We start from the raw sequence: 15361 nt of genomic DNA on the forward strand, positions 1-15361 counted from the left end.
TGTGTGTGTGTGTGTGTGTGTGTGTGTATATATTTATATATATATATATATATATTTATTAGTCCCCACGTGGCGAAGGCACACACACTAAATGTTTTCATGAAAATAATACAACATAATAAAATGCATTTTTTTTTCTCCTTAAAAACACATGACATAAATTAGTCTGTTTTACAGCGAGCGAGTGAGGGAGACAGAATGGATTCATGACATTTTAATCGGAAAGGATGATTCGAGAGAAGTGTTTTGATTAAAAAAAAAAAAAAAAAATGAGCGACGAAGGGAGACAGAATGGATTCATGACATTTTAATAGGAAAGGATGATTCGAGAGAAGTGTTTTGATTTTCCAAAAAAAAAAAAAAAAATGTCTTCGAGCCGTCCTATCCGAGCTTGGTGGGTGCGTGGGGGGCTTGCAGTCTGGCGTTGTGCCAGCTCGCGGCACTCTCCCCCACGCCGCCTAATTGGACTGTTTTCAAACATCATCTGCGTTCAAACGATCACGGCGGATCTGTGGACATTCTTGTCTGCCATAAATTCTAGCGGTTTCGCGATGCGGGGGAAGGGGCGGGATTGGGGGATTCGGCGGGTTTCGATTTCGGGCGATCTTGCCGTTTGATGTCCAGAGCTCGTTAATCGGAACTGGGGCTGGTATGCAAGGTCACGGCCCGCTTTGATGTCGGCCGACTCTGCCAATGTGGGTGTTTGTGGGAGATCAGGAAGCGTAGCAACTTTTCACGCCTTCATGTTCCGAGGTGGGCGTTGTGCCGGCAACCCAAATACTGGACACGCTTTCCAAGAGGAACCGTCTCCAGACATCAGTGTCTGGTCCCTGGCCTCTGTCAAACCGGTTGCGCGTCTGAAATTCAAAAGCTTGGGTTTTCGTTGCTCAATTTGTGGTGGCGCTGGTACCTTTCTCAGTGCCTCTACTTGTGAGCGTTTTGAAAAAAAATGTGAGATGTGTTTCAGAAACCCCAACTCTGCAACATTCGGCCACCAGTTAACTTACCGTATTTTCCGCACTATAAACCGCACCTAAAACCATTTCATTTTCTCAAGAGCCGACGGTACGCCTAATAATCCAACCCTCCTTATACTGTATATGGATCAATATTCTGATTTCTTGGACGTCCTATTTTAAATGTTCTATAAAGCGCTTTGTTACAGCTGCAGCGGTTGTGAAAGCTCGATATGAATAAAGCTGTATTGTATTGTATTCTCTTTAGCGTCGCTCCATCTAGTGGATGCATTATATCCACAGCCGCTATTGTAGCTTCTATTCTATGCACCTTATAATGCGGAGCGCCCTATATATGAAAACAGTTTTTAAATCGGCCATCCATTGAGGGTGCGTCTTATACGCCGGAGCGCCTTATAGTTCTGAAAACACGGTAGTTTTGTTGAGGTACGAGTGCACGTCAGATAACCTTCCACGAGATGATAGCGGCAAACATTCAGCCACCATCAATTTAAAGTGTTTTCCTTGCAGCGGAAGGACAATATCAGTTGGTGGCGCTAGTCCACCATTAAGCGTGTTTTAAGGCAGAAGAACAGGAAACGTACAGTTGTGTTTTGTCCAAAATAATAAGAAGACTAGAAGAGCGGATGATTAAAAATAAACAGCAGACTATAGTCAATTTGTGGTTAAGGTCAACATCTTGCCATTTAAATATACAATGTTTATATACAAATATGTCCATTTTACAGTAAACCTCAAGTGGACTTGAAGCAAACACGCTTGGCCCTTATTTTGGGAAGTGCGCCACCGATCGTGTTACAAGAGGCAAAAAAAACACTTTCAAAAGTCTCCTTGAAAACCTTTAAAATGTATTTAAAGTTTTTTCAAGGAGACTTTTGAAAGTACGGGAGAGGTTTTTCATATGACTTCTCGCTATTGCAGATTTTCTCGGCGCTTCAGTGTCTTGGAAATTACAGTTGCTGGCATGTGAAATTTCTGCTGAGCATCACCGGCGTCTCTCCACATTTTTCCAGTCTTGGGAGTCCTCATGCATGTTTACGTCTCCTTCTCCGCTGCCGTTTTACATCTGCAAATGTCTTGCAGATCCATTTTATGATTCTGCCTCACACCTTCCACAAGTTGACGCGCGGGCCGGAGCCCTCGTTGGCACCGTATCAACATGGAGGTGACAACGTGTGTCAGATTCAGGCCTATCGCAGATGTGGAACACTCCGTGGGGAATGGGAGTGGGTGGTGGGGGGGACAGAGGAGGGGGAGTGATCCTGCCCAACGCATCTGAGCTGACCTTGATGCCATCAATCAGATTGTAGGCCTGCATGCAGTTTTTCAATCCTTCAAGACGCCAAACAAAAAGTAGCTTTAACACATGTAACAACACAAAGTGACTCAAAAAAAAAAAAAAAAAAACATGTCACGTTGTCTGGCAGGATTAGTTGACCAAGAACCAAAACTAACAAGTGACTCCGTCCAAATGAGCAGCAAGTCTCAAAAGTAAGCTTTCAAGCCAGGGTTCGGGTTTTTCAAATGTTTGCGCTCGAAGGTAGTCTTTTAAGTGAAGATTTTTGAAGTAGACCGTTGTCAAACCAGGGTTGATGCGGAATGCTCCGAATGGGTTCCCACGCGAGTGTTTGGAGCCATCAGACTTGAGGACTCCGCAGCGGTGACGGATGTGGAGCGAGACAAGACGGACGACCTGCTTTGTTGTCCCCGAGCGGACGAGCTCCTCAATATCAACGCAACTTTGTTGATTTAGAATCCAGCCAAGCCCGATCGGGTTTCCAAACTTTCCCTTTGAAATGGAAGTGCGAGAGACACTCCACCGTCCACCGCGCCGACTCCAGACCAGACCCCGGCGGCCTCCGGCGGCCTCCAAAGTCCCTGGAGATCTGCATCATGCAAATTTAAAAGTCAACGTAGAGTCGATTGAATTCATGATTGGCCCCTTTGAATACAAGTTGAAAAAGAACACGAGTGTACATTCGTTGTCGGCTTTAAAATGTTAAACTGCAACTTAGTTACGAATGAAATATTTGCTTTTGTTTTATATTGTGACAAAAACTAAACGAGAGGGGAAAAAAAGTACAAAATGCAAACATGATTCCATATTTGAATTTGGCTCAGTCTCCCCCATTTGTATGGGAACTTGTTCTTCCTCGTGAGAAATAATAATAATCTTAAACCATAATAAAACCTCTGAAGTATCAACAGTTCATGTAATTTCAATTATTTGAGAAAAAAAAATGTTTGATTCTGTTTTCAGGAATGAATGTGATGAAACATTTTAGGATCTGAATATTAGGTGGTGAAGATCGATCGACTTGTCACCACCATTATGGAAATAAATGATTATTTTGCCATCAAAAGCCCTTTTTCAGTCTCGGTTTTTTGTTTTTTTGGGAGGTGTCACAAAAGGCTCAAAGTTTCCTGTTTGGCTTGTTTCTTTTCCAAAACAGCTGTGTTTCTCCGCTTTTGGGTGAGCAACTGGTGTTTTTGGTATGCTGCGGATGATGAAAAAGATGGAAACAAAATACAGCCCCATTTTCATTGATTTCAAAGAATGGTGGTGTTTTCTGGGGGGGGCGTAGAGTGGATTCGTGAGATTTCATTTGATTTCAGCGCGCAAAATTGATTTGATTGAATTTACGAGCATTCTCACAGAATAAATAAACATGTAATTTGAGGCACTGGCTGGTTCGTAATCCCAGTAAATTGAATAAACACACACCCAACTCAACGGTATTTATAGAGTACTTTAATACAACCTCCGCTGTGTGCAACGTGCGGTACATGGAGCAAAAATAATTCATACAACGACAATCAATCAAACAATGACAGTCAAATAAAAATCAAGTTTCATGCTGAAGTCAAAAGCCAAAGACTAAAAATTAATTTCAAGACGAGTTTTAAAAATGGGCAGCCAAGGGGCTTGCCGAATGTTCGGTGGGCGGTCATTCCAAAGAGGTAAAGGTTCGACATTTTTGTTCAGTTTTGTTGGTCAGGTTGATGACAGGAAAACCTTGCTGATTGGTCACACATTTAATTAAATTTGAAGAAGTTAGTTACTGTAGTTAGGGGCACTCTTTCTTCCTTTCTCTTTCCAGGTGAGGTGTTGTCGTCTTTAATGCACTCAACTTGTTTTGGCTGACAATCTTGTCAGACCGTCAGAAGTCTCTGATACAATTGGAAATAATAATAACAAGAATCATTCATGATTCAGCATTACTGGATCCTTCATCCTGGCAGTGACAAAATTTCTGTATTATGCATATTTTTTCTGCATGTGTATCTGTGTTTGGGGTGGCACGGTGGTTGACTTGTTAGCACGTTGGTCTCACAGTGTAGAGGTGCAGGGCTCGATTCCGGCTCTGGCCTTTCTGTGTGGAGTTTGTATGTTCTCCCCGTGCCTGTGTGGGTTTTCTCCGGGTACTCCAGATTAAAAAAAATATTTATATACTGTCTGTTGACTGGAAAAGATGCAATCATTGTTTTAAAAACATCAACATATAATCTCTCGAATGAATACACACCTTTTGTCCTTAACATAAAGACTTCATTTGATTGGGGATTGAGTCACCAATGAGTCACCTGATGTGCTAATATTTTTCATTTGACGTGTTAAACAAATAATATCAGCTGTTCAATGAAGTATTTGTCTTTAAGTGCAACAGCGCCCTCTAGCGGCGGTAAACCTCCTGGCAAGCGTCAAGTTTTCTTGACGTTGACTGTCTTCTCCAGCATCACTTGCACATCTAATCACACAGGTAGCCCAGGTACTCACACTCTGTTCTCAAGTAGAAGCACAAATATTTGTGAAATAATCACCAGTACTAAAGTATGGAATCTGTAAACCACTCAAGTGAAGGGTAAAAGTGATCTTTTATTGTCGTGTTCCGCCTGCGTTCTTAATTTCCCCACAGGGATGAATAATTTTTTTTCGGAAAAGTATGTGACATACAGTCTTGAAAAAGCTTTCCAAAGGTAAATTAAATCATCACGTATCTCCAAAATTAATTATACAGTATCCACAAACTACGCATTGATTTCCCCCTGTATTTAAAATAATTTCTCTTTCATTTTAATTCCACACAATGACTTTTTTTTTATTTGTGTATCCTCGTTGTTGGTACGTGCGGTGACGTTAGGAGCGTGACGTCGAGCTCCTGACGTCATCCACCACCAAACGTGCGAGTGACAGACGAGCGGAGGACGCGAGAGACGAACAGAGCGCAAGGCAGCGACGCGAGCAGGGTAGCTGCAACTTCCAGAACGTCAACATCAAAAAGAAGAAGATGTCGGGCGGCCCGTGCGAGAAGTTCCAGGCCAACTTTTTCAACAAAAGCAAATGTCAGAACTGCTTCAAGTCACGCGAGCTTCACGTGCCCGCGCACCCACGAATGGAGCACGTAAGGACAAATTGAAACATTGCTTCTGAAAGCCTTCTCATTACTACTTGTTAGGGGTTAATTAACAGCTCGTAATTATTGCTAGCCTCAACAAGCTAATGCCGCGTAGCTTCTTATCGTCATTAAAAAAAAAAAATCGCCTTGAATCACGTGACGTCCTCTTCTTGCATCCTAAACGAGGAAGGTGCTACAAGGTACCACCTAGTTCCATTTGGCACCGTTGTAGTGGTCCATTGGAGTTCATGGCTGGTTCTTTGAAAAGGTCATAACAGCATCTTGGACTTCTTTTGAGTTTCCTAGTCAGGAACCAATTGGTTCTCATTTGGTGCCATGTAGGACCGTTGGATACTGATTGATGCTCAGGAATGGCGCTATGTACACTCGGGTTAAGGTGGGGCTATAGCCCCGTTGGGAATCAGTGTAGTCCCAGTAAAGCCCCTCCAGGATTGGATTTGCTGGAAAGAAAAATAAATTGTGGAGCTAACCCTACTAGTACTACATAGACCCAAAATGAATGATGCTAAATGGTGCACAAAAGCGCTTCGCCTATCTGTGTGTGTGTGTGTGTGTGTGTGTGTGTGTTATGAATTTGGAAATACAATTTTTTAAAAAGCAGTTATTAAAATGACATCTTTACTCTTAAAAACTATAATTAAATGAATCAATTTTGTGCACCTTCACCAGCCAACTCATATTTCTTGTCAGACTCCCAAATTAATGCAAATCAATGTTTCATGGATTCTTCCTCACTGGCCACAATATTAGGAGCTCATTGAGACTGACTACATTTGACGCTTTTTATGGCATGTCATGAGATTCTACCCAGCAGCACGGTGGGTAAGTGGTTAACACTTATGCCTCACAGTCAAGTCGTGGGGGCGGTCCGAGGTTTCAATCTTGGCTTGGCCTTCCTTCCACATTCCAGAAGCGTTTTAGCAGGTCCACAGGCGTGAGTGTGAATGCATGTTTGTGTGTCTGTGGCCTTGGCGTTGACTGGAAGTTGTTCTCATTGTGGCCAGGCCAAGGCGCTGTACGCCGGCTGGCTGTGTTTGGCTCCCGAGGGGACCGACTTTGACAAGGCCACGCATAGGTCACGGGTAAGGACCTTAACGCCGTAATGATGAAGATGATGAAAGTGTTCTTACTTTTGTTCCTGCTCCGAACCTCCCCACCAGAAATGGCAGCGTCGTTTCTTCATACTGTACGAAGATGGCGTCGTGACTTTCGCGTTGGATGAGCTGGTGAGGCAGGCGGCCATGTTGCTCCAGATGTTACACAGAGGATTTAGGATTAGTCCTAACGCTAATGCACATCCTCCCCGTGCCCCTCCTTTCCCCCTCGTCTTAACATTTGTAACCCCCCTCCAATGTTAATTCGGCTTTGTAGTCATCATACGTTCATGTTTTAATCAGAGATGCAAGTAAACATTTATATGTTTTTTTTTAATTTATTTTTTTTTTTTTGCAGATTCTGAAACCAAAACTATTAATGCAAAAATCTCAGAGGTTAAAGGTTATGTGTTCATCCTGGCACCGTCGTCGCGGTAACGCTGTTGTTGTTTGTTTTCTGCCCTCCAGCCGAGCACTTTGCCTCAGGGCACGCTGGACATGAATGCGTGCACGGCTGTGTTGGACGCGGAGGCGCGGACGGGCCAGAAGAACGCCTTGTGCATCGTCACGACACGCCACCAAGTCTACGTACGCGCCGATAACAAGGACACAATCGGCGGGTACGCAGGCACTCACGGACACCTGACTCACTTCCCGGCCTCTCACTTCCTGTCTTCTCACTTTTTTGTCTTCACGCTTGCTGTCGCCTTTTGTCTTAATAACTGGTGTGTGTGGTGTCTCCTGCCAGGTGGAGTGATCAGCTGGCTGTCTTTGTGCAGGCCAACGCCAACAACCTCAAGAAGAAACGCAAAGTAGACACGCACTGTGTGCAGGTGAGAAACCAAAATTGTCAACATCGTCACCTCGTCAGCACCGCGGTATCGTCATAGGAGAGTTTCTCAACTCAAACACTCTTGGTTTGTTTGTTTTTTTTTGTTTTTTTGCGCTCACAGGAACCTTCACCTGCCAAGATGGCAGCCCCGGGCCCCATTTTTCAAGCGCCAGTGGTGGTAGGCAGCAGTCATTGGCAGGAAGACCAACAGGTTGAGAGGATCCCCGTCTGGGCTGTAGCAGGAAGTGAACTCACAGGCCCTCAACAAGCTCTCACAACAGGTGCAATCCAAACGCCAGCCAGTCACAGCTACTTCCTGTCTCATCACTTCCTGCCATGTGACTTCTTCTGTGGTTCCTCTGCACAGACTGTGATGTGTGTGATTTCGGTGACACACACTCGACATGTGGAAGTTTGCATCCCTGCGATGATCTGACTGAGCAGAAGACCAAGTTCATCCAAACGTGTGCTAACAGTATGGACGCTAACCACATAAGGTGAGCACCAATCAAATTCCCGCTCACAATCAATCAGTCAATCAAATGTGATAAATGGTTGTGTTGTTGGCATTTTTCAGCTGCGATTTAGCAGCAGGGAAGCCCTTGATGAGTACCGAGGTGCCCGGGATGGACCCGGAAGTGCGGCTGTACTCATCCAGGTGGAACAGGAGTGATGCCCGCCCCTCCGAGCGGGAGGTAAACGATTGCATACGTCGTCGATATCGCCTTTGTGTTGCACAGCCTCTTCTTGTGTGAATTCAACATGACTCATTATTTCATTGACCAACTTGAAATTTGAAATCACTTTGACTAATTTTGAAGTGACAACATGAATGTTGTACACTACAGCTCTGTAGTGGAAGTCAAGGTGACCAAACACTGCACCCCCAATTGGCTCCATAGTGCCCTTGTGTGAAGCGATGGTGGACAGATGGCGGGCGATTGGCACGGTGGCTTCTGTACAGCTTTTGCTTCAGCGCACTGGCTGATTCCAGCTGGATGCTGCTTTGAATGAGGTGACCTGAGCGCGTGTTGTCACGGGCAGGCCCGTGTACGGCCTTTCTGGACTCGCTCCAAAAAAAGGCTTTTTGGATTACGATCTCCTAAAAGCCTCCAGCGGTCGGTGTGGTGATCCAGAGGTGTGCCCCCCACCTCACCCCCACCCCCCCGCGGTGCTCAGCGATGGGCTAATCCTGAGCACTCTACGCAAACTCAACCAACTGTTCCACTTGAAATCACGTCAGCATTATGATTTTTTTTTCATAAAATGTTTCTTTTTGCAGCCGGATTTGTTAAACTTCAAAAAAGGTTGGCTGGTGAAACTCGACGACGATGCCCAGGTAAAACGTCCACCTCACACTGTTTAGTATACACTAGAGCTGCAGCTAATGATTATCTTAATAATCAAGGAATTTGTTGATTATTTTTCCGATCAATTGACAAATCAGATGAGAAAATGATTTCAAATTGTTAGGGCAGCAAATCCTCAAATAGTTGATGAGTCAGTTCCTGGTTTTGGTGCGTCAATTGGCAAAAATGTTCATCATTGTTTTCCGAAGTAAAAGTAGATGTTTGCAAATGTCTTATTTTGATTCGGCAAAAACATGATCGGTTTGCTTTCACGGAGGGTCACAGAATTTAGAATATTCATAGCGGAGAGGCTGCCGACTGTTTAGAAATAAACAAGGTCTCAAAACTGTTCAACAATGATACGAGTAAATAAAACAGTTGTTGAGCAATGCGATAATCAAGTAGTTGTCAATCATTTTTTTGCCATACAGACAAAAAATTTTTGTCAAGGGCCATATTTGATTTTTAAAGTATCAATCAACTTTCAATCGACTTTCCAACAAAAAAATCTTTAATCTTTTAATCCCTGGTGTGTGTCAACCTTTGTCTCCCTCTAGTGGAGAAAGTACTGGTTTGTCTTGTCTGCCGACTGCCTCAAGTTCTACAAGGATGTCGTGGCTGAGGAGGTTTGTCACCAAGCTGGTTTTTTATGTTATTTTGTGACTTTTTATGTTATTTCTCTTTCCTCGCCGTGACGGGGCTGCGGTCTTTTCTTTTCTCCCGCCAGGCTTCGGAGCAGGAAGGCGAAATGGACCTGAGCCAGTGCTTCCAAGTGTCTGAGCAGCAACTCCAAAAGAACTATGGCTTCCAGATCCATGTAAGACAAGATCGTCAACATTGAAATGAAATGTGAACCAACGGAAATTTTGAAGCTACTTTCACCATCTTCCAGACTCCGAGCAGGCTCTGCACGCTGTCTGCCATGACGGCAGGAATACGGAGGAACTGGATCCAAGCACTGATGAAAAACGTGCAAACTGCTCCTGATGTCACCAGGTAACTTAATTACAACTTACATACATTAGATTCGGAACATATAATTGGTGTATATTCACTTGTGAATATACTAACTAATAAATAAACTTTCTAAATACAATATTAACTCAACATGCATCATGTGTTACACGTGTCTACAACATGCAGTTTATCAGGCTCAGTGGTGGTTCTCAGCCCTAACACGGAATCTTTGGTCAAACCGGATGTGGCTATCGATTGGTCAGAGCAGAATCGGCATTCCAAGCCCCGGAGTGTTTCGGAGCGTAGGCGCGAAGGCCGCTACAAGACCTTTGACTGGACCGACTTTCGGCCTCCCGGCGGCCCGGCGGCAGAGGAAGACCAGGCTGTGACCCCGGCGCCAGCGGCGGTGCTGTATGGCGATCTAGAGAAGAAAAGGAGGAGGGAAGCCAGGAGAAGGCGCTACGAGAGCATCCTAGGTTTATCTCCGGGCCGAGAGGTGATGGGCGACGCGGCGGCCGCCACCAGTCTGAAAGACGAAATGGAGGCTTGCTGGAAGCAGGTGGAGAGGAAGAACTCCCTCAGAAACGCCAAGCTCCTCGACATCAACAACGATAACAACAACAACAGCGACTCCAAATACGACTACAAGAAGGCGGTCAGCATATTACGTGTTATATGTCAGTTCATCGTAAATGCTGATTTTCCTCGGTCCCACTCACAAACTCACTCACAAACAAATGTACACATTCACTTATTCAATCAAAATTATGGCCACAACTCTATGACTGAATCTCTCACTCGCTAACACACTAGCGAATTTGCAAATGTACTCGTTCGGTTGCTCTTGAACAAATTAACACTGACAAACATGCTAATTAACTTAGTGACCTCCTAACTTACTCATTTATGTAATCACTTACTCCTTCCCTGACTAATTCACTCACAAAGTACTAACTTAGAAACCCATCACAATTAACTCACCTAACAACTCACTCAATAACAACGTAACAAAATCATTAATGAATTCACAAACTCAACAACGGGCTAAGTAACTCTCTCACCCACTTACTGACTCACTCATTAACTCAGTAACTGACCAACTTGACTCACTGGTTGACTCACTAACTGGCAAACATTCGTTCAGTACCGCTAGCTCAATAACAAAGTAACATGGTAATTCATTCACTTATGATCCAACTCACTAATTAACTTCACCGACTAACTCACACACTAACAAACTTGGCTATTAACTCAGAAACTGGCAAATATGCTGGTTAACTCCTTCACATTCATTCACTAACAGAGTAACAAACTCATTAACTCATTCATTCAGTCATTGAGGGACCAACTCAATCACTCAACAACCTCAGTCACTGAGTTACTCACTCACTAACTCGCACCTTTACTCACTCAGTGACACAGATTAATGCGTTAAATAATTCACCAACCAATTTGCTAATTAATTTGATTCAAATCACTCACTAGCTCCTCATTCCCGAACAAAGTAACAAAATAAATCACATATTAACTCCCAAACCCACCAATTGGCTAAGTCAATTGCTGCTAACTGACAACTTACTAATTCACTGACTTACAACATTAGTTTATTCACCAAGTCACTCACAAAGTAGCCAACTCACTGAAAATGCTAACCGGCTAACCCAAAAACGGGCTCACTAATTTGCTAGCTAATTCACTAACAAAGTAACAAGCCTACTAATGAACTTATCTCACTAATTACTCACTCATCAGCTAATCACTTACTATCTAATGGACATACAAATTTAAATAACTCATACCGTTACAAAGTACAGAGAAGTGAAGAAAAGACATTACTGTGGCTACTGACCAGTTTGAAACTTAGTTGTTTGTGTGTTTGAAGTTTGAGGATCTGAAGTGTCAGCTGGAATTGTCGGAGCGCGGCAGACGGGAGCTGGAAGCTCGCCTGAGCATATGGACTTCGTATTATGCGACCGCAACGGTAAATATCGACATTCATCTTCTCGACTGAACATAATGACTACATCAAGTCACATTTCCTTCTCTCTTTTCTTTCCCAAAGACGGAATGTTTGCAAAGATCTGGAGATGATGTTCACTCTCTGGGTGAAAGTCCGGCGGTTGTCATCGCAAGAAGCGGGATTTTGGATCCCCAGCGCCTCGTCGGCGATTCGCCCGCAAAGTGGACGCGGGAAACGGACGATGATTTAGTTCCCGCCTGGTGTGAGAACTTGGCCTCCACGGCATCGGACAGCTCAGACCTTCCGACGGACGGTGAAGCTCAAAATGAACCTCTCAACTTGGAGGATTTCATGTGTGCCCAATGTGAGCTTCCCGGGATGGACGACCCGCCTTGTCCGGACTCCGAAGGCGACTGCCGGTCCTCCGTGTTGGACGCCCTGGCCGAGGCCGGCGGTGACCAGGTGGATGTCAGGAAGCTCTCCCAGGAAGTGGAGATCCTGAGCGGCCAGAAGCAAGCCCTCAACCAGCGCAACCAGGAGATGCTCAACCAGCTGAGCGAGGCCGACCGCGAGATCCGACGTCTCAAGGAGGAGCTCGGTCACAGATGTGCGGAACCGCTTCCCAAAAAGATAAAGGACCTAGAGCAGGAGCTTCTGGAGAAGGACCAGCAGCTCCTGGAGGCACAGACCCTCATCACCTCCTTAGAGGACAGGCTGGGGGACGCCGAGGTCCACCTGCGGCGCCAAGAGGAGGACGAGGAGGCAAGCGTGGCGAAGGATGAGGCGGCGAGCGCGGGCAACGCTGAGGGCTTCCTATTACGATGCTTCCAAGCTACCGAGGCCAAGCTGACGGAGCTGGAGAAGAAGCTTCGCCAATCGGAGCTCAGCTGCAGGCAGCTCCGGGCGGAGAACGAAGTCCTAAAGGATGCCGGGAAGCTTCACGGACAAAAAAAGGCCGACTTCCCGACGCCCGCTCCTGCGGACGGAAGAACGCACCAAATGCTGGAGTGGAGCATGCTCAGGTGGAAGGTTCTGGACAGGTTCTTGGAGGTTGTTGACAGACTGGAGGCGAGAAAGAGCAAGATTGCAAACGAAGAGGAAGCGCGGCATCCGGTCGCTTCCTGTCAGCTGAAACTGGAGGAGCTTTGGAGTGCGCTGTTGGACGGCGTCAACGCCAATGCTTCCCACCCACAAGAACAAGATGAGCAGCTTCTCAGTGACACGACACCACAGATGATTCCTGAAAATCAAATCTTGATGTTGGGGCGGGACCTTCTCACGGGAGATAATAGCCCCACCAGTTTAGACAAGAAAGTAAATATTCAGGATATTCTCGGGAATGCCCAACGTGGCAAATCGTCAGAAAGCGGCAGGATGACGGACAATGCCGGGCATCCCAATGCGGCGGATGACAGCGGTGTGGAATTTTTGGGGATGATCGTCCAGATCTTCTCGTCCTGGATCAATGTGGCGTCCTCCGATACGCGGGACAAACTCGGGATGACGGCCGAGCGTTTACGCGCCACCTTCATTTTCTCCACCGAGGCGGCCTTCTGCTGTCATATGACCAGCAAGTGCGACCGCCTGCTGGAAGAAAACGCACAACTGCGAAGGCAACTTTCCCACGCCGAGAAGCGAACGGCCAGCGTCGACACCGGCAGCCAGACGCAACAAGAAACGCAAGAGGAAGGTCAGGAAGTGACGAGATGCCGTGAGGCGAGTCAAGTGGCCGCGCTGACGGGTCGCGTGACGGATCTGGAGGAGCAGCTGTCAATCACGAGACAAAAACTGCGCTCGGATGAGAAACAACATGACGACGAGGTGCAGAACTTGAAGGTAGGGGCCGTGAAACATCATCAAGAAGCTTGAAAAAATGTTCACTCAAAATGGTCTTCAGTGTTTATGAAGACGTGTATAAGTTATATTTTTGGGGGGGCGGGGCATCAGGCGGAGTGCGAGCGTGGACTGGCCGCCATGGAGGCTTGTCACGTGAAGGCGACAGAGGAGCTGCAGCAGCGACACCTCAAGGAAGTTGACTGCCTCCTGGCTGAGAGAGACAGGATGCTGAACGAGGAGGCGGTCGCTACGGCAACCGGTGAGTTGTATTTCAAGACCATATCACCCACACCTACTGGTCAATCGGATTTGTCACTGATGAGTAATCAGCTTGCTCCGTGTTCAACTTCCTGTGCGTCGGGGTCAGCCATCGAGGCAATCGAGCGCGCTCACCGTGTGGAGCTGGACAAGGAAGTGCAGAGGAGATGTCAAACGCTCAACGTGACGGGAAACACGCTCATGGAGGAAGTCTACAAACTACACAGGTAGAAGTCAACCGCAGCTCGTTAGCATGTAGCGCATCGACGTGTGTGTTCGCATGCTTGCAGTGAAGAGCTGGCGTCCTGTCAGCGGGAACTCGAGGATCTGTCCTATCGGTTCACGCTCAAGTGTGTTGAGATTGGTCACATGACTCAGGAATTGGAAGACCAGAGGAAAACGCTCAGCCAGCGGCAGCAGGAGAACCAGGATCTGATGGAACAAAACCAGGTCAGAACACGTGGAAGACGCTATAAGACGGCTTCTTGGATCAGGTTAATTCCATCGTGACAGTATAGTCAGGTTCAAAATTGGACCTATTGCGCAGCCTTATGCCAGGTGCATGCTGGTGAAGCATTATGATCCTCGAAGTTTTACTGCTTTGCTGCCATCGTGTGCCATTCTATATGCAATTATATTGCCAATTATTCACAGGAAGAGCATGAATTTATGGTGTCAATTTTCTGTCGTTGTATCACAGGAGCTGAGCACTCACCTGGCGGCCGAGGTCAGTCAACTGACCAAACAGGAAGTACTTCCTTTAAATCAGGACGCCAACGTTTACAAGATGGAGGTGAGCGGACTTCGTGGCACTCCCTACCAATTATATAGTGACCTACATAGTGAGTAAATGAATCCCACAATGCATTATTATACTGTAAAGGCATTTTCGGGAAAATGTAGGGAACTATTTAGGTCCACTCCATAAATTCCATTATATTGATTCGAGAAGACCTTTTCAGTTTCGGAACTATCTAGGTCCACTGTAGAAAAAAAAAAATCTTACTTGGGAAGTAAGGAATGAGTAAATGAAGGTGTCCTTTCAGCTGCTGCTGCGTGTGAAGGAGAGCGAGCTTCAAAGCATGAGGCGACAGGTCGCCGCCCTGCATGACAAACTGTTGGCCGCGCAGCAGGTCAGAGTTTACTGGAGCGACGAATGATGGCACATGAAGTCGCAGGAAAGTGTGTTGAAGCCCCGCCACTTGTTCCTCATGTAGCACATAATTTATTTCTGTATTTCTCAATTCTTCTCAGGCAACTCTTAAAAGTCCGTCGTGTTGTTTCGTACATTTTGTCCGTGGTGTTGTAAATATTGCTGGTGTTAATTATTCTGTCATTTCTGTTTGAAAAATGACTTGAACATATCAGAAATGTTCATATTCATTATTTATTTGAATGGACTGTTTTAATATTTCCTTCACTCACAATAAAGACAAAAAAGTGATCTTGTTTTGTTGAGTCAATGAGATAAAAAGCATGCTGAGATGACTGTCAAGTTGAAGTGTGTGTGTGTGTGTGTGTGTGTGTGTGTGTGTGTGTGTGTGTGTGTGTGTGTGTGTGTGTGTGTGTGGAGGGGGGGGCGGACAGGCAACATCCATGTGGGTGTTTCAAAACAAAAGCTTCATTAAAAAAATGGAATAAGTGGTACAGAAAAGGATATTTAATCCACACAGGAAGGAG

At 45.7% G+C, this 15361-nt stretch overlaps 1 protein-coding gene across 2 annotated transcripts in view; it reads left to right on the top strand.

Moving 5' to 3' along the window:
- LOC109527823 (myosin phosphatase Rho-interacting protein-like) overlaps positions 1 to 15160 on the top strand; it is a 23742-nt gene extending 8582 nt beyond the window's left edge. Inside the window, exons 2-21 of one of the 2 annotated variants that reach the window (XM_019889944.1) lie at positions 5120 to 5380; positions 6400 to 6477; positions 6556 to 6621; positions 6958 to 7109; positions 7238 to 7322; positions 7443 to 7602; positions 7689 to 7818; positions 7899 to 8016; positions 8604 to 8660; positions 9228 to 9296; positions 9398 to 9487; positions 9563 to 9666; positions 9841 to 10282; positions 11510 to 11608; positions 11690 to 13423; positions 13535 to 13682; positions 13791 to 13908; positions 13972 to 14131; positions 14382 to 14474; positions 14728 to 15160. In XM_019889944.1, coding sequence (XP_019745503.1) covers positions 5120 to 5380; positions 6400 to 6477; positions 6556 to 6621; positions 6958 to 7109; positions 7238 to 7322; positions 7443 to 7602; positions 7689 to 7818; positions 7899 to 8016; positions 8604 to 8660; positions 9228 to 9296; positions 9398 to 9487; positions 9563 to 9666; positions 9841 to 10282; positions 11510 to 11608; positions 11690 to 13423; positions 13535 to 13682; positions 13791 to 13908; positions 13972 to 14131; positions 14382 to 14474; positions 14728 to 14841 — 4278 coding nt within the window. In that variant the 3' untranslated portion in view covers positions 14842 to 15160. Of the gene's footprint in view, positions 1 to 5119; positions 5381 to 6399; positions 6478 to 6555; positions 6622 to 6957; positions 7110 to 7237; positions 7323 to 7442; positions 7603 to 7688; positions 7819 to 7898; positions 8017 to 8603; positions 8661 to 9227; positions 9297 to 9397; positions 9488 to 9562; positions 9667 to 9813; positions 10283 to 11509; positions 11609 to 11689; positions 13424 to 13534; positions 13683 to 13790; positions 13909 to 13971; positions 14132 to 14381; positions 14475 to 14727 lie in introns of both variants that reach the window. The other variant, XM_019889943.1, reaches the window with a different exon arrangement.
- The last annotated feature ends 201 nt before the right edge of the window (positions 15161 to 15361 follow it).

The sequence above is a fragment of the Hippocampus comes genome, unplaced genomic scaffold, assembly GCF_001891065.2.
Source record: "Hippocampus comes isolate QL1 unplaced genomic scaffold, H_comes_QL1_v1.1 scaffold326, whole genome shotgun sequence".
In the NCBI taxonomy this organism is placed as follows: domain Eukaryota; kingdom Metazoa; phylum Chordata; class Actinopteri; order Syngnathiformes; family Syngnathidae; genus Hippocampus; species Hippocampus comes.